The sequence below is a fragment of the Serinus canaria genome, chromosome 1A, assembly GCF_022539315.1.
Source record: "Serinus canaria isolate serCan28SL12 chromosome 1A, serCan2020, whole genome shotgun sequence".
NCBI classification, from domain to species: Eukaryota; Metazoa; Chordata; class Aves; order Passeriformes; family Fringillidae; genus Serinus; species Serinus canaria.
The window spans coordinates 60,272,883-60,297,597 of record NC_066314.1 but is presented as its reverse complement, the minus strand read 5'-3'; the positions used below and the strand labels follow the sequence as shown (position 1 = coordinate 60,297,597).

The window sequence follows — 24,715 nt, the reverse complement described above, 5'->3', positions numbered from 1 at the left end:
AGTAAGTGTACCCTTGTGACTTATATCTGGCTTTTCACCTATAATCTCGCAATAAGTCATTTAACTGATGCTTATGCTACACTTAATGCACAGAATTTGCTTCCAGAATTTTTTAAAAAAACACCTTTTATTGCACCATCCAGTGAAAGGTTTGGATTTTTTCCAGTGTATGCTTGTGAATGAGTTTTAAAGAATACTATTTAAAATACTGCTTTACTTCTGAGTGCATTTTTCAGTTCTGAGAAAAATTCAGCTTGGGGTAAGTTCAGTCAAAAGGCATACCCAACCCTAACATTTAATATCAAACAGCAAACATTCTGAATTAGGTTTTTCACAGAGAGATGAGTGAAGCTGATCTGTGGAAGATTTGGGTTTAGCATGCCAGTGTCCCTCTCTGGAAAACCCTCTGAGGCTAAAGAGAGGGAAGGGAGTTATCGGCAGAGTGAGTTTGAGGTTTGCTAGAGAAGCTCAGAGTAGATGTATGCAAATAATTCTACCCATTTCTCCTGATTTCAGTACTTGTGGGCATCTGCTTTTTAGGGAGATACAAAGAACACTTGCTTTAACACTTGGCTCCTTATCTGTTTTATGAGCAAGTTTAAAACTGCCCTTTCCCCTCTAGCATTTAATAATCAAGGAAAAGGATTGGAATCACACCTTTCCTCCCACTCCTTAAATACTGTTTTGCTGTATCCTGAGAAGAATTTACATGTGGAGGTAGGAAACTTTCTTTCTCTGATCTTTCTCTGATCTTTCCCTTTCTCTTCCCTTTCCCTCTATCTGTCTCATAAGAGCTGTTTTCTAATGTGTATCCTTTTCCTGTAAATGTGAGGGGAACCCTTATGGATCTTTCAGCAAGGATAATGTGGTGTTATAACCACAATTTCCTCTTTCCCTTTGGCTTGCTTTCAGTCTGCAAAGACCTAGGCCTACAGAATTCTTACATGTAACAGTGGCAGTCTGAAGGTCAAATAGAGTGGTGAAGCTGTGACATCTGGGGTTTTTTTGAGATTAACTATGTGATGGACAAATAAATTTTTACAAGCTTGAAGGTGACATAAATTATACTATCAGGTGTAGGAGACCTGTGGATATAGTCAGTGCACAGAGAAAGGGTGACAGGAAATAATTCCAGTCTGTGTGGGTTTAAAAGTGGACAGATATCCCTGGATCCCCTAAACAGTGTCAGAGAAGCAGTGGGTCTCTTGCTGAAGTGTTGGCTGCCTCCAGCCTGAAACACAAATCCTTCCAGTGCTGACTGCTGGGACTGGCTGAGAGGGCAGAAGGAGGGACAGTACCTACAGGAAGTACAAATTCACAGAGCAGTTCATTCATTGCTATCACCATGGGCAGTTTGGGCAGTTGAGTGTCTGCAGGTACCTGAGCAAGGCAGGTTTTCCAAGCACTAAAGGCCACAACAGATATGTAGAATGCACCTTTCCTGGAGAGTTGATGTTTTTGAAGACTTAACTTTATAGATTTATATTCTTTTAGAAGTAGCATTCACTATAAGGGAAAAAACTGATTTCAAGTGATGCCTTTTCAAAGGGTTATTGATACCATGACTCAGAAGTCAACAGGGACTCCAGTTTTTTCATTAGTGCCACCTTTATGCTTTTCTTTGTGCCTGCAGCACTGAGTCTCATGTTAGTGTTTTACGTGATATGTGCTGTATAAACAGAAAATATCTGTTGGCTTACACCAATGCTTGTAAACCCAGTGCATTTGTTACGTCTTCACTAAAAATTCAAAATATTTATGTAATTCTCCTCTATCTCTCCCCTTCTGCCCTGGGTTTATAATTATTATAAAACAAAGAAGTTTCTTCAGTGTTAAGAGTTTGGAACTTTAGTGCCTGTGTATTTCTTACAGTTTTACAGGCAATGCTTGACCTTGAGAAGGACAAGAAAAACAATCTTTCCTTTACATTGCCATAAGATATTTGATGCATTATGATCACTCTTGCTTGCTTGTGAAAAACCCCTGTATGAAAAAAGAAACAAAAAGAAGGGGAGGCAACAGCTGGTTTACGTCATGAGAGGTGGAGAGGGATCGGAGCGTTGCCAAACCTTGTATTAGAAAAGAAATTAAATGCTTAACCTTAAACTAATGTTATTTTTAGGAGTAATTTCGTAGAGTTTATTTGCTCTGTTTTGGAAAATTTTATTCCCCATCATACAAGCCATCCACTTTTTCTAGTGGCTATTACAATGCTCTTTCTGCTGATGCCAAGAGCTGAGGCTTTGAGGAGAGCGCTAAATATTACACAGGAGTCAGCAACATTCTGTTGGGCTGCAGTTTTGTGAGCGAGCAGCACAAGTGATCCAGTGGGCTGTAGCTGCCAGGAGGCTGCCAGGTCCCTTCCAGGAGCTCTTGGGCTCACCCACGAGCCAGCCCAGCCAGCTCAGCTCTCTCCCACTGCACAAAGCCCGGGTGGAAAAGCCGCGTCCGTTCACCCGGGAGCCGTGCGGGCTTACCCTGACCTGGAGAGAGCCCTGGGGTGGGTAAGAAGGGAGCAGTGGGAATTACAGGGGTGTGGAGGGATGGTAAAGGATGGAACTTCTCATCTTGGTGGGGGGCTGCTCACTCTGCAGTTTGGGTGGGAACGGCCTTTTTTTGGTCTGTCCTGGGGCCTTCGAACATTTGCGTTTTGAAACGTTTGCCAAGTGAAAGGTTGCACATCCTTGAGGTGTTTTGGACAAAACCTCAGCCTTTTCAAAGTTATTTCTCTTCTTGAAGTCTAGTTGGGTTTAATGTATTTTTTACATTACATTACTTTTTTTTTTAAGTAGCATTTTCTATCCATTTGCACACTCAAAGATAAATAATCATAGGAATATTAAGCTTTTTGGAGACGTATGATAAATTTTCAAATTTGCATAGAAACAAGATATTTGAATTCTCCAGCTTTTTATAAGTTTTAAGAAATGACATTCAAAATTCATCATACAGTTGCTGTTTTTCTTATTTTTTTTTAACATTTAAGATTTTAAATGGAGGTCTAGAAAAGAGAGGAGAGAGAACTAAACAACAGAATACTTTTGAATTTTAATCTCTCAGCCTGCTCAGAGCATGAAGTGCAAATCTGTTTCAATCTGTAAAGTGTTCAAGAGGCAAATGCATTCAAGTGCAGGTCTGTTAACCTGGAGTGAATTCTGTACAGAGTGGTCATCTCTGGCAGTTAAGGGCTAAGGGATTTTTTTCCCCATTTGGATTTCAAGCAACTTGTGTTTGGCTTCCTTACATAAGGATGATCATGAGCCAGCGGGTTAATGTGAAATGGTGATTGGTTTCTTGTTCCTTACGGAAAGGAGGCGATGTAAAAGCTGGCATAATTGTGGTAGGCTTTAAAGAGACTGGACAAGGAAGGTCCTTCCTGAATGATTGCACAGGAAGGCTCTAAATGCACTTAAACGAGGCTTTTTGTGGCTATTCTTCACTTTTTTCCCCTCAACCAGGTCAAAAGCAGGAAGCACTTGAATTCTTGTGAAGTGTCCAGCTTCGGGTTCTTTATATTTCTGGTTTGGTGCAGTGAGCATTCCCTGGGAGCTGCTTGTTTGGAAGCTGATGGTTGCTAATGACCTGGCAGGGAGGCTGGAGCTCCTGGGGAGCCTGAGAGAGCCGGGCTTGGGCAGGATGGCAGCGGCCCTGGAGCTGCTCTGCTGGGGCCTCAGGGCTTCTCTGCATCCCCACCTTCCTCTTGATCATAAAGGTCACGAGTTTACATTTACTTATAACCTTTCATGTAACAGGAAGCAGGGCCTGGTAGCCTGTTGTAGTGCTATTGTGCAGTTAATACCCTGCTGCCTGTTCTATAATTAGAGCAGATTTCAAGCCATCCGTTTTTAGATAATGTTTGTTTTTGTTATTTTTTCCCCTTCTCTGTCCCTAGTGTTTTCTCCAACCACAGTGAGATATGAGTCAATAAAATCAACGTTACCTTTTGGCTACTTGCTTCTGGAAAGAGAATCTTACATTCCTTTCCCTATCAATAAATCTGCATCTTTGCCCAAGCTCCAGTGCATCTAAGGTGAATGATTGCATGGAACTGGCTGCTTTATTTTTTGGGCAGGGTTACATTTCTGATGGCTTAACTTTCCCAGACCACATCCTGAGGCTCGATGGGTGCCAGCACTGGTGCACACGGGGTGGTGGGAGCTGGCAGCCAGGAGGAGGAGGAACAGGGGTGGGTGGAACAGCTTGTGTCCCTGACAGCTGGCTGCTGGGTGAGCCCTGGGTTGTCAGATGCTGCCAGGACACATGGACTGCCTCAGCAGCTGGATCTGGGAAACAGCTTCCATCTATCTGTGATAATTTTATTGACTTGTGTTGAGTAATTGACTTCTTTCTGGATCTTTGGCTGTTCTGCATTTTGGATGTACTATATTATGTATTTATTTCTTTAAATTGAACGTGCCTGTATTCTACAACTTCTGCCCAGATCTTCTGCAGTAATGCATCAGTTACAGTTTCAACTTTCTGTAATTAGATACTTTATTTTTTTTTCCCCTTTGGGTCTGTGGGGGCTTTTTGCTTTGGGTTGTTTAGCATCCTGTTTCTAAAAATGCTTTCTTTTAGTCCTTTTATCTACAGAAATAGCTGATATCATGTCTCAAAGCATATGGATAATTTCCAAAACAGCTCTGAGTTGAGATGAAGTAACTTCTCAGATAACTGGGCAGAGAACAAGAGTGAAGTGAGTGAAGTGTCAGTGACTTGTTAGAGAAGTTCAGAAGCAATGAATACTGTGCAAAATTAAGAAATTTGTAGTGAGCTCAAATTTCTCTAAGCACACTGATATTTTATAATGGCTTGTGAATTATAGAAGGGGAGGTCTTTCTGTCACTGTCTGAGTAATCCCTGCACTTGCCTGATAAGTAAATGGTAATGAATCCTCCTGAGTTATTCCAGTGATTTGTATGAGATGGTCAGATGCATTTTCCTTTCAGCTGACCCCAGTATTGCAGGTGCCTTCCTTAATATGAACTTAAATTGGGCTGCCCAACATGGTGTCATACTGTTTATCTGATATATAATAAAAGAAAGAAGAAAATAAATCATCCTAAAACTCAACAAATAAAGTGAAAAAAACCACCAGGCTCAGTGTGACAACCCTTGCCCAGACAAGTGATTTTTCTGTGATCAGTAAATCTGTTTTTACAAATGGGGTGTCTTGTTTCGTAAATAGGAGCTTGGGGCACTTTGTAAACAATGATTGCCATCTGTGCAGAATATGCTGGTGACAATTAAAAACTTAGTGAAAATTTTCATTGCTGCATAAAGTAATAGTTGAGGGGGCATTGCTCACCTCATGCAGCTCTGTGGAGAAAACAAAAGTGAAAAAAAAATTCTGGGAAAACGTGGAGGAGGCGTATCCTGTCAGTCTTTCCTTGTGGTAGGGTTCATAATCAAAATGACTATTAATGCAGTAGGAACTCCAAAAAGCCACACAAAACTTGCTCAAGCCCTTCCTCATCAAACATGAAGGAAGCTGTAAAGAGAGCATGGGATAGGGAGGGGAGGAAGAGCCCCCCAGATACACAACTGACCAGGGTTCCCCTTGCCACGATGGGGGAAGAGGTTGACAGATGTAGTCAGGGTGCTGCTGCAGCTTTGTGAAATGCAGTCATGTGAGAAGCAGCTCTCCAGCTGAAAGTTGCCATCATGAGTTATGGCACTGGCAAAAGGCAGTGCTGGCAAGGAGGGAGGAACTACCTGAATTTTTCTGGTGCAGAAATGAGACAGTAACAGCAGGGCAGCTGACTTGGGCTACAGGGTCAACTTGCCCTGCCTATTCCTGGAGGGATGGAGCTGATGCTTCCCATTGTACCCACTTTCTTTCTTGTGGCTTTGGAGCCTGTGGTTCTTAGCTACATGAAGTTCATGGTACATGGCTGTAGGGTCAGGAGCTGTATTCACTTGTAAGTCTTGTAGTCGTAATAAAAGCAAAGCAAAAATGTTGTCCAAAGCTGCTGAAAGATTTTGGCATTATTTCATGGAACACAAACCAGGAAAAGTCTCTACAAGTGAAAGAATACTATTGCATATTTTCTCTCTAGACTTTGTGCTTGATAATATGTGTTCAAAGGCTAAAGTGAAAACCAGGCTTTGAGGGAACATATTGTAATACAGGAATTAAGTATGTGGAAGAGGGGTAATTTATTCCTCTGAACAGAACTCCTTGCACTCGGAGCTCTCCCTTCAGTCACGTGTTTCTGGAGATGTGGTTTGAACATTTCTTTTCTCTGTGTACTTAAGAAACCCCCATTATTCATTAAATAGCTGATGAACTATTCCACCATCAGCAAAACCATCATCACAGTGTGTACAAGTGTAGGTGAATAATAAAAACCTCAGTGAAGAAATGGTGTGGTTTGGCAGAGGACCTCAGTCATGTAAGCTTCTACTTTCAAACTACAATCATTTGGAGTTCCGTACAGTGCTTTTTGTTTTTTTGGGACAGCATCAGCAGTGCATGTTATATTACTGTGCTAATCAGAAATTGAAACAAATGTTGAAAGATAATCCCATTAATTGCTGACTCATTTTAATAAGACTCCCAGCAGATGTGCAGGTTTGCCTGCAAGGAAATGATTATCAGAGCCAAAAGAACAAAGACTGCAGTCAGACAGGACAACAGAGTGAAGCACACTGAGTCTGCCTCCTGTAGCCAGCATTGGCAGGACATTTGTAGTGACTGTGGAATTAACCACTCAGTTCCTTGCCTTGTGTGATTCACTGTATGCTGAGATTGAGATCAGGGGATTATTGATAAATGTGATTTAGTTAATATCTTGGTACTTCATCTCAAAGCTTGGGCTTTATAATCTTGAATTTGTTACTTTAAATATGTATCCTACCTAAAGTGGTGGCATCCATAGCAACTCCATCTTTTTGGTAGCAATTACTGAAAGTTCTATTTCAGTCTGGAAATAAAAGTTACCATCAGAAAGATGCACGATTTCTTCCAACCAAAACAACTGTAATGCTTGGCAAAACATGGGAAAAGCAGCATGGAATGAGCAAGTCTCCTAAATACCTGCAAATCAAACTAATGCAGTAATGTCTCATCTCTGACCAAGCAGATATGGGAACATTTGGTATTGGGTTCTGTCACTGATGTTCTGCATAACCCTCCTCAGTTTATTAAAAATGAAACTATTTCAGAAGTAATTTCTTCTTTTAAAATAATTTGGGTGTTGTTCACAGTTAAACTTGCTGGAGTTTCTTTCACTTTTCCGTCTGTATTGCTGCTCTGTGTGTTTGTTGCCAGTGGTTCACACACTGTTGTGCATACCACAGTCTGGAAACCTTTGCTCTCTGTTGCTAAGTAAGGTACCATATCTACCAAGAAGTTAAATATTTTCTGGTTCTTGGCAAGTATCACATAGCAAGTATTTGGTCTGACAGTTTGAAATTCATTAAGGTTTCCTGTTGAACGTCACTGTCATATGTCATGAGTGCATTCACAGGGGTCATTAAACCAAAAGAGCAGTATTTATATACTTTTTGCAATCTACAATTTATATCTACCATATTCACTTGAAGATTTATTTACTCCAACCAGAAAATGCTAAGAAAGGCAGGTAATATTGGTAGTTCTATTAATGTTTGTATGCAGTGAGGAATAATAGTTTTATATGGCTTAAATCTTTTTTACTCCCAGGAAATGGTCTGCCTTTTTCTGTTGAACTTAGAATATTTTTGCCTGTGTCTGGGGAATAGCTCTGCAAGGAAAAAACCTACATTTTTTCATTTTGTCAGCATAGGTATCTGAACTAATCCTTTAAAAGAACCTGATCTGCCCCCTATACTTTGCCAAGATTCCATTTTTCAAAGATAATTCTAAACCCTCTGTTATTTGCTATTTATTTTTTCTGGCCAGCACCTTCTTGCAGGAAGAAAACTAATTTATTTGGTGAGACAGCCCTCCTGACTTCAGCAAAAGCTATTTTTTTCTCTTTTTGCAGTGTTTGGTTGTCAGCTATTTACAGTACTTCAGCAATGGCTCACCACAGTAAAGGCTGGCCTGATGTTTAGCCTTTATAGCTCATCTGCACAGAACAGAATATCACTGTGGAGTTTCTGCACTATTCTGCAGCTGAAAACATCCACAATTCTATCACCAAACATTCACAGTTCTATCACCACTGCAGTGGGAGAGGTGAGGATGCATCAAAGCACAACTGTGTCATTAACACAGTTTAATAGGAAGCTTTTAATAGGAATTGGAGGAAGGAAGATTTTTTTTTCTTTTTTTCCTGAGAGAAATGTTGACTTCTAGACTTCCTACTCTCCTCCTTCACATTCCTAATTCTCAGCTAATTTGAGCTTAGTCCAGTTGTTATTGACCTGGGGTATGCTTCAGCAGTACAAGCCTCTCAGGAGCGTGTCAGCTCCTCTCACAGAAAGGATAAATCTGTGAAGGGGAAGTAGCAGGTTACTTGAGACTTAGGTTTGAGGGCAGGGTTGGACACAACTGTGTGCAAAATCTGTGACCTCAGGTACTGGATGTCTGGCTCAGCCTCAGCCTGTGGTCTTGTAAGCTAGAAGCTGCTTTGTGCCTCCTTGTTTGGGACCAGGGAGCTGCTGCTCACTCTTGCTCTGCCCTTGCCAGCTCCTGTAGGGATTGGTGAGTAGGTGGGTGGGTTGGAGTAGTCTCTGGTAGTGTCAGTGTCACTTAGCACTCCTCTGAGCTGGTCAGGAGAATGCCTGGTTTGGTTGCTGTGCCTGAGCCTGTGCCTTGGCAGGGTCTATTTGCTGAACACCCATTTCTGTCCAGGGCTGGCAGGAAGTGTGAGGCTTTGCCTTGATCCAGCAGGAGAACAGACACAGCCACTGGCGTAGGTGCTCTTGGGACTTAACACATGGGGCATGCATAACTGTATAATTTAGGAGAAGTAATTTTGATCTTTTAATTTTCCCTCCTGTCATAAGAGATTAATACTTCCCCCATTGATTTTGTTTTTACATCCAGACCCACTGCATTTCTTTCATTCAGAATGCATGAACAAGAGTGGGATCACAGTGGCTGTAAAAATTAGACAGTGCTGCAGCAGCAGAGAAGCACTATGTGCTTGTAGGTGGGAATGAAAATAAATGCAACAGAAGAGTTAATGGTGTTGAGATTGGCTTATGGAACTGCTGATGGAGGACCCATCAAATACTAAGACATTAGTGTAATCTTCCTGAATATAAATAGGCCATTTTTAAATCTTACTGGCACTTCAAGCTGGCTGAGTGTTTGTCTAAATGTTCATGGATCCAAGTTATTTCTAATTAAAATGCCCTGAAAAAAATATATAGTACATCACCTAGCTTCAAACATACTTGCAGATGCAAGCATGTTTGCAAGCATTCTAGCTTCTCATTTCCTTGCAGATGATAAGCAAAGTAATTAAGTGCTTATCAAATTCACACTGTTTATTTCTCTTTTGTATTAGCTATTATTACCTCTTTCTCCCTTACACTTAAATCCTTCCCCACCTTCCTCTCCTCTTCAGTGTATTTAATTATTCCTGATTATAAGGGGGGGGGGGGTTAATCATGTACCAGTCAACACAGCAAGTGGCTGGTAGTATTTTGTTGTGCATGGCATTTCTGACTTCAGGTAAAATTTATCAGTTTTTATAATTCATGAGAGTAGCAGAATTGCACAAATGTTTCTTTAATCATGTCAGAAATAGTCATGATGGGGTTCTACTTCAGCCCAGTAAAAGGTGCATGTTTTTGCAGCATGTCTGCATTTTTGCAGACATCCCATATCTAATGGGATTTTACCTTGTATTTACAGGGCAACAACTGTATTTTGAAAAGGCAGACTGTGTTACTGCTTACTTAAGCCTCAAGAACTGAGCAGCCCTGCTGAAATGCATGCTGCTGGTTGTGGAGCAAGTATTTGGACTGAATATTGCACGTTTTGGGTTTTTGCTACAACAAAATATATTATTATATTACAATACACTTGAGTACAATACACTAGATACAGGAATTTCCACCTTGAGTTTGTGTTTCTGCCACAATTTTATTGTCTGCATCACCTGGAAGGTGATATTGTTCATTGCCTAGAAACTAAGGCTCAAATTTCCGTGGGTGTTAAAGAATGGACTTTGCCCAGAGAATTTTCAGTTTTGTACAGAAATATGCTGTGGCTAGATTTGTTACCTTTTACCATTCCAGCTCTACAAGGCTCGAGGATGTAACACAATTAACAAAATCACTGGTTTGAAATATGGGTTAAATGCCTGCAGCATGTCCTTCTCGAGCAAACACGGCTCCCAGGGAGGAAGGAGGATTTCTTTAATGGCTTGGACAACAATGACAAATTTGAAATTGCCCTTTCCCCACAGCCCCATGTGCTGAGCTGTTGGTGTGAAGCCAGAGCACATCTTGAATGAGAACAATTCTTGTAGCTTTTGTTTCCTGTAAGCAGTTGCAAAAATCCCATTCTAGAGAAGCTCTCTTTTCTCTGGCTTGTGTTACCGTTCTGTCTTGCAGTGGACAAGCTTTACAATATTCCTTTTGCCCACTGAATGCAACTAATATTTGCCAGTCTAGTGGGGACCATGTGATGCTGACAACAAAATTGATTCTTAAGGCCACCTGATATTTTTGCATAAAAGATTTGTTTTCAGCTGTTGCTGGTTTTGCTGGACTCTGTATTAAGGCTGTGTGTGTGCATGTGTGAACCAAGTAGAATGAAAGTCTGAACAGCTGCTTGAGGAACTGGGGTTGTGCTGAAATGATCTTATCAGGCCGGTCTAAGGAAGGGCTGCTGCTGCTGAGAGGAGCTGTCCTGTCCCCTTCCAGCCATATTCCCAGCTGTCCCCTTGTGCAAGCAGCAGTGCTGGGGCGGCTGTGGGGTCAAACCCACCCAAAATCCACTCCAGCTTCCACCTGCCCCATTTCTGCTGCTCATCTCACAGTGCTGTGCAGCAAGGGCTGGTGCTGGCCCAGGGGAAGGAGTAGCCAGAAGCAGAAGCTGGAGCAGAAGGTGACAAGGAGGGGGGACCGTGGCTGACCACAGAGCAGCTCTATTCTCAGCAGCAGCTCTGTTTGGCTGGGCGTTATGTGATTGTGAGTGATAACCCTCAGCAGGTGTCAATGCCTTGATAAAGCTGTGCCTGCAAAGTAAGTTCCTATTCTGGCCACAGCAGAACCTCATTTTCCTAGGAAATCCTTATAATAGATAAGATAATATTTTGATGGGGATTTTTAGCCTTGGCCTGAGCAGTTGATGCAGCAATGCCCCTTACTGAGCTGTACTCTGGGAGCTGTGGAATTTGCAGCATGCTGGCTGACAAATCTGCAAACCAATTAATTTTCAGTGAGGTCTAAGCCTTCACACTTTGACCCTCACTGCAAACTTATAAGTGATCTGAATATAGATTTATAAATTGTGTGCAACTGCCTACCCAATTTATACAACCTGCTGACCCCACATAAGTTACTCTTCTTAAATTTGTTTCTGAATTTAGAATTTTCCATTTAGAGGGCAAACTGCTTCATTTGTCGAAGTATTTGTATGGGATTCTGTAGGAAAAGGAAATCCAGCCTGTCAGCTCTTAGGTGGAGACAAGGAAAACTTGCTGGTCCAACTCCCTGTACCATCAGCTTGGTCTTCCAAAGACCTTTCAGAGCTCCCACCCCCAGGAGAGACTGATATGGCACTAAAGTACCTTGTTGGGCTTTGAGGAATGCTGTGGGACAGAGCTCTCACTGCTGTAGTACAACACAACTTTTTGTGGATGGGAGTGACACCAAAGGAAACAGAGTCAAGGAATCTCTGCCTGAAACTGCAGTCATCTGAGACCTTGCTTCTGCAGAGTGGAGGCCCTGTTAGATGATCCTCATCACTCTGGAACAGCCACCTTTATGTTCTGGAGAGATCCCTTGCTACTTGGATGAACTAGGAGAGGGGAAGATGCTGTGGGTGTTGTGCATGCCTTGTCACCTGGGGCTTTGGTAGCATACATTGTTGATCTCACCATGGACCTCTGCAGGAATCTGTGTTGGTAGAGGCAGCCTCTGGGTGTAAGGCTCAGTGTTCAACAGGAAAAAGATGCTTCCAGGAAATAAAGAATACTTGAAAGTGCTGTTGGAATCCAGAAAATGCTGAAGAATCTTTAAGCAGCATAGAGCATCCCTTTCCATTGCAGCTGTAAGAGCAGGCCTGCCTGTGGCTAGGGGTGGGTGGACTTTGCAGTGGGAGAGGAAGTTGGATGAGACCAGGTGGTCCAAACTCTGCAGACCAGTTGTTGTTCAGAAAATAGAAGAAGATCACCTTATGAAATGGTTGAGTGGGTTTTGGATTTGCTTTTTATGGAAACATGCAAAGAAAAACCCAGCAAAGGCAAGGAAACAACAGAAAGGGTGGCAAACAACAACAGTAAATAGAGGTGCAGAAACTCAACCCTAATATTTTTTTTAATGAAAATAATTATGACACCACAATAAATGATAAATGGACTTTCTTCCTTTTCCTTGCTCCTCCCACAAAAAAGTTCCAGAGTTTTTTTTGATTCAGAGGTAAATTAATATTGACCTAAGTGATATCTCAAAATCCTTCATACTATTATTTAATATTTTTCATTGTGTTCATAGAACCAATTGCTTTTAAGCCCCAAAACTAGAGTGCATGATTTTGGCTTCTGTAATCACATTCTAATAAATGCTTATATTACAGTTTCCGTTGTTTGAATATGTGTTACTTATATTTTCTCCCACATTTCTTATCAATAACAGCATATTGATCCTGTGAATGAGAATAAATTCCATTCTGCTAAGAAAGAATTTATTTCTGGCTTTTTAAAATACTTATAATAAGGTCGTTTCCTACCAAAAAAGACACATTTAGTTTAGCTGACTTTTGGATACTTCCATCAAGTAATGAAATAAGTGTTCTGAATATACAGCATTTTGTACACATTTTGAATACAGAAATAGAATAGATTAACAAAAATGCTGGTTCTGTTGAATCTGCTGGTCCAGTTCTGTTGAACAAGCAACAATTCAAATGGGAAAAATGTCTGTTGGATATTGTCACGTTCCTATTGAAGAGCTTAGGCCAGTCATGGTTGAAGTATATTCTTCATATCCAGCCCTTCAAGGTTTAAACAACACAACAAATTTCAGTGAAAGGCAAAGAGTGCTTTTAGAATGAGACACTCCTAAATATTTTAATATTCTCTGTAGGGAGTTGTTAGCACTCTAATAAATGTTCTTGCAGTCATTCTAGCCTATACTCAATCCCCTTTCTTACTTTTGTGTGTATTTATACTTTTATTCATTTATAGTTATTTTGTATATAAATACTTGTGTGTGTTTGTTTTCCAGGCAGCAGCATCTGTCCCAAGCCCTTGATACTGTCTAGAGCTTGTGCAGCGGGTGCCCCAGCCAGGCTTGTGGAGCAGAATGTACGCTACGAAGCGGCTCAGGGAATAAATGGAAGTGTGCCACTCAAACAGTCCCCACGCCCAGCTGCAAGCCCAAAGCCACAAGGTAGGTGCTCTCCAATATTTTTGTAAGGGAAGTTGTTCTCTCAGACTTCTGAGAGCAGCAGAGCACCTTGAGAGAATTGTATTTGAATGAGAGAAAACCATGGGGCATAAGCTTGCAAGTGTTCTGTAAATGCCTTGTGATTCTGTAATTTCTGGCTTATTTTTCAATAGTCCTTCTGTATTTGAGCTGGGAGGTTTGGACACTATTTTTAAACTGGAGTGTTTGACAGTCTGGCTTCAAGGCAGGGGTGGTGGGAAGATATTCAGGGTCTTTGTAGTTCTAGCAGAGATTGAGAGGAGCCTTCCTGTAGGAGTACGTGGAAAGATGGGAACTTCATGTTTGTGCACCAAAAGCTAACAGTAATGTGCACTGACTAGAATTAGATCTCCTTTGTCTCTGTTTCTGTCCATAAATATCTTTACTTTTAAAAGTGAAATAGTATGTAGTAAATAGTATATAGTAAATAGTGTGTGTGTATATATATATATATATAGTATAATAGTGTGTATATATAAACCTGTATATATATGTGTGTGTGTATATATATATACATAAATACTTTATATATACACACTTTATATGCATATATGTATAAATATCTATATATAGCCATACATATATAAAATCACTATTTATATTGACTCAGACCATCTTTTTATGTGGTCTTCTCAGTAATATTGTTGATTCTGCTCTGGCTGATCACAGCTAAGAGTCACTACATTCCAGAGACCTTGAATTCAAATCAAACCTGGACTGATATCTTTTAGAGGTGGCATGCAACAGGAACTTTGATTATTTTAAAAGTTTAAGAAAAAAAGTGAGTTTTGAAGACATCAATCACAATGCTGCTCAGTGCATTGGATTTTGAGACACGGTGCTGATAAGACAAAAATGAGAATTACTTACAGAAAATTAGATGTGTAGGGCTGACCCTGGCTGAATGCCAGGTACCCATCAAAGCTGTTCTATCACTCCCCTCTTCAAATGGACAGGGGAGAGAAAATATAACAAAATGCTCCTGAGTTGAGGTAAGGACAGGGGGAGATCTCAAACTGATTACTGTCATGGGAAAAGCGTTGAATTTATTATTAAACAAAATCAGAACAGGAGAATGGTAAGTAAAACAAATCTTTAAAACATCTTCCCCCCCCATCCCAACCTCATCCCCAGGTTCTGTGTCCTTTCCCCAGTGGCAGAGGGAGATGGGAATGGGTGTTATGGTCAGCTCAGCACAGGTTGTTTCTGCCACTGCTCAGGCAGAGGAGTCCTTCCCCTGCTCCAGCTCAGGGAGCCCCCCATGGGAGACAGTTCTCCTGAGCCTCTCCAGTGTGTGTCCTTTTGTGCCCTACAGTTCTTCATGAGCAGCTCCAGCATGAGTGGAGGATGCTGGAGCACAGCCTGCTCCAGCAGAGGTACCCCACAGGGTCACAAACCCAGGCAGAAAACCTGCTCCAGAGTGAGCTTCTCTCCTTCTGAGTCTGCAGGTCCCTGCCTGGAGCCTGCTCCAGTGTGGGCTTCCCATGGGCTCACAGCCTCCTCTCAGGCATCCACACGCTCCTCCATGGGCTGCAGGTGGATCTCTGCAACCCCATGGGCCTCCATGGGCTGCAGGGGCACAGCTGCCTCACCATGGGCTGTGGGCAAATCTCAGCTCCAGCACCTGGAGCACCTCCTGCTCTCCTTCCACACTGACTTTGGTGTTCGCCAAGTTTTTCCTCTCACATATTGTCATTCCTCTCTTCTCTGAGCACAGTCATGTCTGTACAATAACTTTTTTTCCCCTCTCAAATGAGTTATCACAGAGGTGTTACTCCCTTCTCTGATGGCTCAGCCTTGGCCAGTGGTGGGTCCATCCTGGAGCTGGCTGGCATTGGCTCTGTTGGTCATGGAGGAAGCTTCTGGCAGCTTCTCACAGAAGCCACTCCTGTAGTCCCCCCCAGCTACCAAAAGCAAACACAAATCCAGTAGCAGAGCACTTTTAATCATGTACAGAAAGCAGAATCACTCAGAGTAATTGTGGAGTCAAAAATATCCGTATGACTCAATGGGGAAATGTACCTTGAAGAATTTTGCATCAGTCCTGAGTTTGTCTTAGACTTAAGGGCAGAAAGAAATTTTTTGAGGTGTCAAGAAAGTTTTGTTTACTTCAGGAGAAAGAGAGCAAAATAAAGTCTGGTTTTTTGTGTGTAATTTGTTTTTACAGAACATTTGCCAGCATTGTTAACTAAACTAAGATGTTTTTGCCAGTCATTACTTATCTGGGGAGCCTTTCTGCACCATTTCCTAGGTTGCTGGAATTAATTCTCTACAGCAAAGGGAACATGTATTCTTCCTAAGAAAAATATTTTAGAAGTCATAAATGGATAAATAGAAATGTGCTATCAATAAAAAGATTTAAAGCCTTTCAAAAACAAAGCCAACACACTATTATAAAATTATAGCTATTAGATAAATTAGGAGTTGTATATTGTTGGACCCCAGTCATTCAAGTTGCACAGCTGTTGTTGCTCTTTCCTAGCCATGTTTCCTTTTATTTGTCAATATTTTGTACTCCAAAATGTGCCACAGCCAGGAATAGTGTTGTAGTCTAACAAATGCAGCTGAAATTCAATAATACTGTTGTAAATAGTATTTTTTGTCTCCTTTGTTCATGGCTCACTCTCCATTTATTAACAGTAAATATGTGCATCAGATGGAAGTTTTATACTATATTTTTGTTTGGCCTTTTATTGAATTGAAGCAAAAGAAACCAGAATTAATGAGAGAGGCATTTGGGAGACTAAATGTTCTAAGCAAACTAGGCTGCTCTGGTTTATTGGTTTGAAAGTGGCCACTATTTTTTTAAAGAGCTTTCATGCAGAAATATAAAAATGTTTTTGGTTTCTAGCAGCAGGAAACATTTTTCCATATGATTGTTCTAGTTATGCAAATGCTAAGTGGCCTTTAATAGTGAAAGGAAACAAGATGACAGACCTGAATTGTAATGCCAATATATTTGGTTGTGGAGGAATTGACTGCAAAATGACCTTCATCTAACCTACCAGAATAATTAAAATGAGAGATATAAACATGACTTTGAGGTTGTGTTGCAAGTGTGGTACAGCCATTTTCAGTAAAATTTGCTTTATTAAGGGAAATAGAGCTTTAACATTGAGGAAAAATGTTCAAAATCTTCCACTTCAAGTGAACCCTGTACTTTTGTCTGTACTTGGTCTCTGAGAAGTAGTTTAAGTATTTGGAAACAGTTCACTCAGGGTAGCTAGGTCAAGTAAATAAATTTCTGCCTGCAATCCAATATAAGAGTCTTTATTTTCATTTTAATTTTTCCCCCTGGCATTTCAAGGAGTGAAAAACCTGTCTCATACACTATTAGTAATAGCAGAATTTTTGTTCTCCAATAATTCCTTCCATCAATTTTTGTTCCCCAGTAATTCCTTCCATCAACAAGTCAGCAATTCATGTGTCAGATTTCTGTCTGGAGCAGAGTTTGATTCAGGAAAATCTTTGGAACAGATTTGGAGCAAAGCTGAAAAGCCAATGAGGGAGTTGAGCAAAGGAGTTGGGGCTGCAGAGTCTGTGTGTCTGTAGCAGCTGTGAGATGTGCTGTGCTGCCTTTGCACCAGTGCAGTGCATTCCCTGATTAAGTGGGCTAATCCAGACTGGAGGCAGTCACTGGAAATAGCAAAATGTGCTGCCACCTCTTGTGGATATGAATCCACAAGAGAAGAAGCAAATTGTTAAATAATTTGAAATTTGCCCTTACCTACAAATATTTGGGTAGTAGATCTGAACCTTGCAATAGCAGAGTTCATGTAGTGTGACATGTAAAAATTGACTTTTTTTCCCCCTAATTTCTTCTATTCCTTGCTCTTTGATCCTCTTGCATCAGTTCTTTTATGATGTCAAATTGCTAAATACTGGGCACTGAAACTGCTGTTTGTGTCAGGCAGTTTTACTGTAGGATGCAAAATATGTGGAAATGCCAACACTTCTTCAAAGCAGTGAAGTGCCTTGTCAGTTCAAGACTGTGCATCAGTTGCTCATTTAAATTTTTCTAATGAGAGCCTAGGAGTACTTATGAATCTCCTGCTGAGGCTGAAGAGGCATTTTTGTTTGGGTTGGAGGTAAATTTCCACTCCAAAAGTTGGCCTGGTTTGTGCTACTGTGAAATGATAAGGATGAAACAGATTCAACGTTTAAACTTTGGCAGTCAATTTTAGCTGCCTATCTGCTGTGTAGCAGGGATCCTGCCTTCCTTTCTCAGTTATTATATAGTCTGTGGTTAAAAGTTGACAGTGGCCTGAGCTTAAAAAAAGCTGAGAGACCTCTTAAAGGTCTGAGATATAGACTGTACTTCCCTGGCAAAAGAAACTTGTACAGTGAAAGGTGAATTGAACTAAAACTGACTGCTATTCCCAGGTAGGCTTCTCCAGTCTGGGTGGTCCTTTAAGAAACCTGCTACAATGTCTCTTTTATCAACAAAACTAAAAAACCCCCAAATTATCTCTGTGAAGAAGACAAATGAGAGAACAAAAGACATCTGATTATTATTGGTCTTCTCTCTTGATATACTATTGAAAGATTCTTCTTGTGGCATGGACTAAAACTATGGAAACGCACATCTCAAAGAGAAAATTAATTTTTTTCTCTCTGCTGTTCTCAACCAGTGTTTAGGTTACTGGTTGTTTCATATTGTTCTTAAGAGTATAAGTCATTGGCATCTCTTCAGCAGTGCTCATTTGATATTCCTGAAGGTGATGGAGCATGCAGGGAGATGATGATGGATGACTCAGCCAGGAGAGCTGTAGTTGCTTACCACAGGAACTTTTAACATAATTCTCATTGAGCCAAGGCATAGCAGCATTTTTAACCATTGAACACATTATTCTTTCTAAGACAAGAGATTAATTACCTTTGCTGATATGCTTTGGAGTCTGCAAAGGCGGTTGTACCTTTTGAACCATTCATATAGCAGTACCTGGCATTTCCTTATGAATATATGCAAAGTTAAATGCACAGCTAGGCACTGCAGCGTAAATCTTGATTTTGGCTGGCAGTGTACAGTATCTGCTCCTTCAGTATAGGGAAGGGTTTTCTTTGGGCAGAATAAGCAGTTCATATCTCCTAATGAGCTCAAAATTCTGCAGTACAGAGGCAAGAGTATTTATAGACTCAAACAGAGCTGTGTATTATGCAGGTTACTACAATAGGGCAGTCTTTTCTCTTTTTTCCCCCTTAAGATCCTTGCTCTGCACATACTGAAAAATAATCTGATTAAAACAAAACACTACAGAAGCACATTGAGGAGAGAATTAATAGAATTTGCTTTCCATAATCCCTGTTAACAAGGCTGACCTTACAGGAAGGTTTGAGAGTTGTGGATTGCCTTTTTTTTTTTTTTTTTTTTACACACTACTGATTCTTTTCTTTCCATTGATCTTGTGACTATTTCTCCACAGCACTATTTCTGAACCATGCAGTAGCTACAGCAAATGGTAGGGGAAATGCTCTCTGCTAGGTGCTGATAGGGAGCAAGGAATAAAATATTTTGCCTAAGTGAATTGGCTGCTTGGTTTGTGGTTGTCTTCTGAAGACATTAAAGTGATTTTCAGTATAAGGGGAATTGTCCAGTTTGACAAGAGGTTCCTCATTGCTTGCCATGTGTAAATGCTGCTTAGCTGTGGTGTTTCAGCTGCAAAAGTTTGTGACACTTCCACAAAATGCCCTAGAATTTGATTTTTCTCCCTGTGGATCCGGTATAAAAATAGCTAGCAACTAATTCCTTCTGCTTTATCAGTAGACATTAATTCCCTCAAGTTTAGTAGTTTAATATATCCTTGAGAGGATATTACCATTTCATGAGATGTACAGAAGAATTGAAGAGCTGTATGAGTCCATTGCCTAAGAGAACTCCCAGGACTGGGGGTTATACAGAGTCCATTGCAAGAGCAAGAAATTCCTACAAATTGCTGGGGTGCTGGTCAGCAAATCCACTCTGTGTCCCCTTTGCTGTCCACCTCCTCCCCAGGGGGATGGCAGTGCCTGTGGTCAGTGATGTGTCTCCTTTCCTCAGCTGTCCCATGGCTTTGTCAGCACAGGGAGCTATTCAGTGCTCGGACAATTATGGGATGCTCACTGGCCTCATTCTGCCAGGCCTTGCCCGAGCTCCCTGGGAAGAGGGAATTTGGGGAAAGCTGTTCCACTGCACTGCAGCCCAGCAGCTGCATGGGGCTTCTCAGGAGGGACTGCAGTCACTGCAGACACTGAAGCAGTTGCACAATTTAATAATCCACTTGCTTCAGGGTTGCAAATAACAATCTCAAAAGAACAGCATTCTGAGTCATCTTCCATACTGCATCCTTCCCCAAACTTGCTTTTTTTGTATGTGTTCATAAATATAAAGCTTCTGAGGACTGAGGGTGCACATATGCACAGTAAAAGCATCTGACCTACAGTAACTGTCTTCCTTCCCTTTGATTAGTTCATCTGTCAGCCTTTGCAGCTGATGTGATTGAAGTCTAAAGCTTTTTATGGCGAATTCATTTCTGCATAGAATCTCTCATGGTACTTTTCAAACTGCAGCGATTGCTGCAATCCCATTAAACTGCAATTAGGTTGTTGGAAACACAGGCAAATATTACCTCCTGTATTACCTATAAATTAAATGAAGGGAAGAAATGAAAAATTGCCCTTAATTGCTTCAAGTTTATCACCATCTATGATTAGCATATTTGAAAGAATTTTTTAACATCCCTTTCAAATGTCAGTTGATGGGATTCAAGATCATTCCTGTGGTGCATGGGTTATCCAGGGTAAGCTAGGAAGACATTCTAGCATCAGCAATGCAAGGAACATGGCTTTTCCACATCCATCTATTGTGTATCCTGTTCTAGAGCTATTGTCCCTACCACAAGAGTGGTAAAAAATGCCAGTTCAAGTCCTCCATCCCTTCCCTTCCCTTGCTCACTGGCAGGTTTTGTAGTTGCAGTGGGGCCAGTACCCGTGCCCCACTGGGATGTGCTGCCTGTGGAGCAGTGCCTGAACCCCTGGGCCACTGGTTCCACTGGCAGGATATTGCCTACTCCTGCCAGTTTATGCCTTTCAATAATTTTTTTTCCAATTTAATATCAAATGCTTCCACTGCTCCCACAGTATGTTTTGGGGATGTGTGTGGGAATGAACAGGTGTTCTTGGGAATGAATTAAGGTTCTTTTCCATCAAGTCTCTCCTTTTGATGGAGCTGGACATTCATTGCTCCAATGTGGAATGCATTTGAGCCCAGACTGTGATGTGCTTTTGTTGCCCACAAATGCTGCATGGTTGCTTAAAGATTTTAGTGCTGTGACTTCAGCTGCTTTATGTGTCACCTTGTCTTTTGTGTTCTAGTCACTGCTGTATTAAGCAGTGGCTGATCATCAACAATCTAATTAGAAGGACTTATGGTAAGGATGGGGAAAAAGCAAAAAGAAAAAAAATGTTTTAGGGGGGAGGGTTTTTAGCAGTATAATTAGACAAAGGTTCAGAGAGTAAGGGAATTTTAAAGCTGAAGGCAAATACCTTTTTTGCTGATTATTATTGAGGTCACAAGAGATAAGGTAAAGAATGAGAGCACCAGAGTTTTGGGGCAGCAATTTCCTTTCTCTTTCCTTTGTGCTTAGTTCTTTTTTATTACAAAACCTGCAACCATCAACTTCTCATATGTATTTCCTACAGTACCCTATGAAAACAAATACACAGAAAGAAAACAAGAAAACTCCCTAATTTTCTAGCTTGTTAAAGTAGCATATGGTTTAGCTTTTAGTCAAAAAATATAACAATATAACAAAATATACCAAACAGTGCATGAAGAATTATATGAAGTCCCTGTATTTTTAAGATTTAAGGTTAAATAAAGCCAAGAGTATCTCCTTTTCATTGCTGCAATGAATTCTTAATGCAAAAATCTCATTTGTGAGAGTAACCTGGTCTTGCAGAAAGTGTCCCTGCACATGGCAGGGGGTTTGGAACTAGATGATCTTAAAGGTCCCTTCCAACATAAACCATTCTATGATTCTGTATTCTAGAAACTCAAAGAAATACGAGTGAGTGATTGATTGATTGTTGTTGTTGTTCTTTGCAGTGCCTCCAAAGCCAATTCATCTGCAGAAGGCAACGTACCAAACCCCTAGGCATAAAGCTTTAACAAATCAGAAACCAAGAATGGAGGAAGAGACACCTGCTGCTGTTTCTAGTGTCACAAAGGAAAAGTCCAGTAAAGTGTCAGATCTCATCAACCGCTTTGAGGGAGGCAGGTATGTGACAGAATTTGAATTGGTTTGTAACTCTGTTTGTTGTGTGGGGATTGTTGGAACTGGAACCTGTTGATGCCTTGTGAAGGCTGACCTGGAACAGAGGCTAGGCAGAGCTAAAGAATAAAGCAGGTATTTATTAGAAGGCTCAATGGATACACCTTGGGCAGCACAAGAGCCCAGCCAGGGCTATACCCAGGATGAACCAAAATGGTCACCAAAAATGCACAACCAGTCATGGGGTCTCACACTTTTATAAGTTCTGGTCCATTTGCATATTGGAGTTAATTGTCCAGTTAGAGCTTCAGCTTAAGAAGTCCCATCCTTCTTGTTTTCCTCTCTTCAGTCCAACGTTGTTTCTGCTCTTGGGCCTGAAATTTGGATCATTTGTCCTTTGTCCCTGGCTAGAGAAGGAATTGCTTTGTCTCCCTACTCTGTGAAGAGAGCTCACCATCCCCTAATATGAAGTTCAGAACTACACACTAAAGCAGCCCAGAATCTGAAAGCTATAAAAGCTAAAACCTGAGGCATCACTGTGAGGAAAAATGTTTGTACTGTGGTAGGGCTCACTCCTATCCCTGCTAAAGGACGAGATGGCAGAACTGCATGTGTTTTGAAATAGTGGGAGCCAGTTGTATATTTGGCTTAACAACATGTGCTTTTTTGTAAGGTGTTAGTCCTAATTTTCCTTTAAAAGAAAGAGAAACCTGCAGCATTTTAAAAACAACCTGGAAAATGTCAGCAATTTGAAATAAGTTTAATATTGAAGCTACTATTAAATACTTTTTTTCTTGAAGAAAAAATACTTTTATGAGCAAATAGAAAAACCTGAAATAATGGTTTAAATTTCTTATTGACTTAACTTCTTCAATGGTTCATGTGAAGAGAGTGAACTCCACAAATTTTTTGTAGGGGTATGACATACATTCCCTAAATGGCTTGCTTTGTAGTACTTGGTGATTTTGGTGGAAAAGCCCATTGTTCTTGAGTTTCAATTCTGTGGTTTATGGGAAACATTTGGAACTTTGGAAAAAAAAAAAAACAACATGGTCAACATTGCTTTCATAATTTCTTGGGTGACTTTAATTAGATGCACATGATGCATCCCTAAGTAGAGGCATTATAAGCTCTGAAACAGAGGTTTCAAATACATCTGCTCTGTACAAAGAGAGTGACTTTCCAGAAAGCCCATGACAGAGGAACAGCTCAAGAAACTGTCCAGTGACAATTGTGCATTGAAATGTTTGGATGTGGTTTTTTCATGTTCCCTTGGGACATGAAATCCCTTGGATCTCAGAAGGGATGCCCCCTGTGGGAGTGAATGAATGATGTACAGCAGAGTACATAAATGCATGACCTGCTGTGGAGCCAGAGAAAAAGGGCTTTCATTAAAAGAATTTCCCCTCAAAATGGGAGAAATTTAATCCTTTATTAGGAAACAGCTGAGCATTGCAAAAGTATCTTTGTCCATTGGAATAGAAATAACTTCAGGGCTTTATCTGCAAGAAACTTCTGTCATTAGGCATAGACTTAATTGCACTTGGTGATGACAGATTCTCAGAGATGGGAAAAACAGATTACTGCAGCACTGGAGGTCTTGTGAATTCTTTTAACACCAGTCTCTAATCCTGCTATCACTCTGTTTTTCAGTCTTCCTCCAAAGCGTCACCCAGCTTTTAAACAGTGCAGTATCCTAAATAAATAAATAATCTTTTCTGAAAGAAAACTTCATGTTTGTTGTGCCCTGCAGCACTGAGCCCTGCATTTCTTCCTCCTAGACCTGCCTGCTGTGCTGTGCAGGAACTTCTTCCATATATGCAATCAAAGGAAACTATAAATAAGACATAAAACTTCCTTGTTGATGGACCTTTACAAGTAGGGACATTTTGTGGCCTATGGGAAGCTGACTTGGTTTTGGGCAGCATCATTTATTAGGTGCACCAGTAATATCTGTTCAGTGACTAAATTCTACTCAAGTCTGTGATCTCTGCTTATGAGAAACTTTCATGATTTGCATGCTGGGTTCTGGATTATCCTGCTTTGGCAGTGGAAGTAATTCCTGGTTTTTTGAATGAGCTCAACCCACAAAATATGTCTTCTGTGAAGCTGAACTTCAATTTAATTAAGGATTTGAAATGGCTAGGTAGCATGTTCATGAGCTGCAAACTGTGATTGTCAACTATAATAACTTATTTTCCTAGTCTGTACAGCCTACAAGCATGTAGGCGTGTCAGAAAGTTAATTAAACCTCTTTGTGCAGGCAATTGAAAAATGTATATCAATTTTATCCTGGAGTTAAGTTCATTTAATAAAAAAAACATAGTCTTAACATGACTAAAGAAAAAGTGATTCAAACTTTTTTTTGTTAGATGATGGAAGAAGATAAAGCTAGTGTAAGTTCTTTTTGGTCTGTGTGCACAAAATTGCAGGATATGTTTGCAGCAGTTTGTACTTTACACATTTGTGTGAAGTATCCTATAAATAAAGAATAAAAGTACAGTTTGTAAGCAGTTTTCATCCTTCCAGAAGATGGAAGGATGAAAACAAACAAACAAACAAACAAACAAACAAACTAACTAACTAACTAACTAACTAACTAACTAACTAACTAACTAACTAACTAACTAACTAACTAACTAACTAACAAACTAACAAACTAACAAACTAACTAACTAACTAACTAACTAACTAACTAACTAACTAACTAACTAACTAACTATTCCTAGTCCATACTAGGAATAGTTAGAGGACAGTCAGGAACAAGAGATAGTATCTTTAAAGCAGAGACAGATTTTGGAGGAAAAAGATTTTTAGAAAAGATGCAGCATGAGAAAAGGACATTGCAAACTAAGGAAACTGGAAAAGAAATGAGATTAAAATGTAATGATCCTCATGTAATATTCTGAACTAAGGAAAGGGATGCTATA

At 40.5% G+C, this 24,715-nt stretch overlaps 1 protein-coding gene across 8 annotated transcripts in view; it reads left to right on the top strand.

Annotated features, from left to right (window-relative positions):
• Positions 1-24,715, top strand: part of FGD4 (FYVE, RhoGEF and PH domain containing 4) — a 104,807-nt gene that overhangs the window by 49,632 nt on the left and 30,460 nt on the right. For all 8 annotated transcript variants that reach the window (XM_030237809.2, XM_050985321.1, XM_050985334.1 and 5 more), the window contains exons 2-3: positions 13,336-13,500; positions 21,620-21,791. In XM_030237809.2, coding sequence (XP_030093669.1) covers positions 13,336-13,500; positions 21,620-21,791 — 337 coding nt within the window. The remainder of the gene's footprint in view (positions 1-13,335; positions 13,501-21,619; positions 21,792-24,715) is intronic.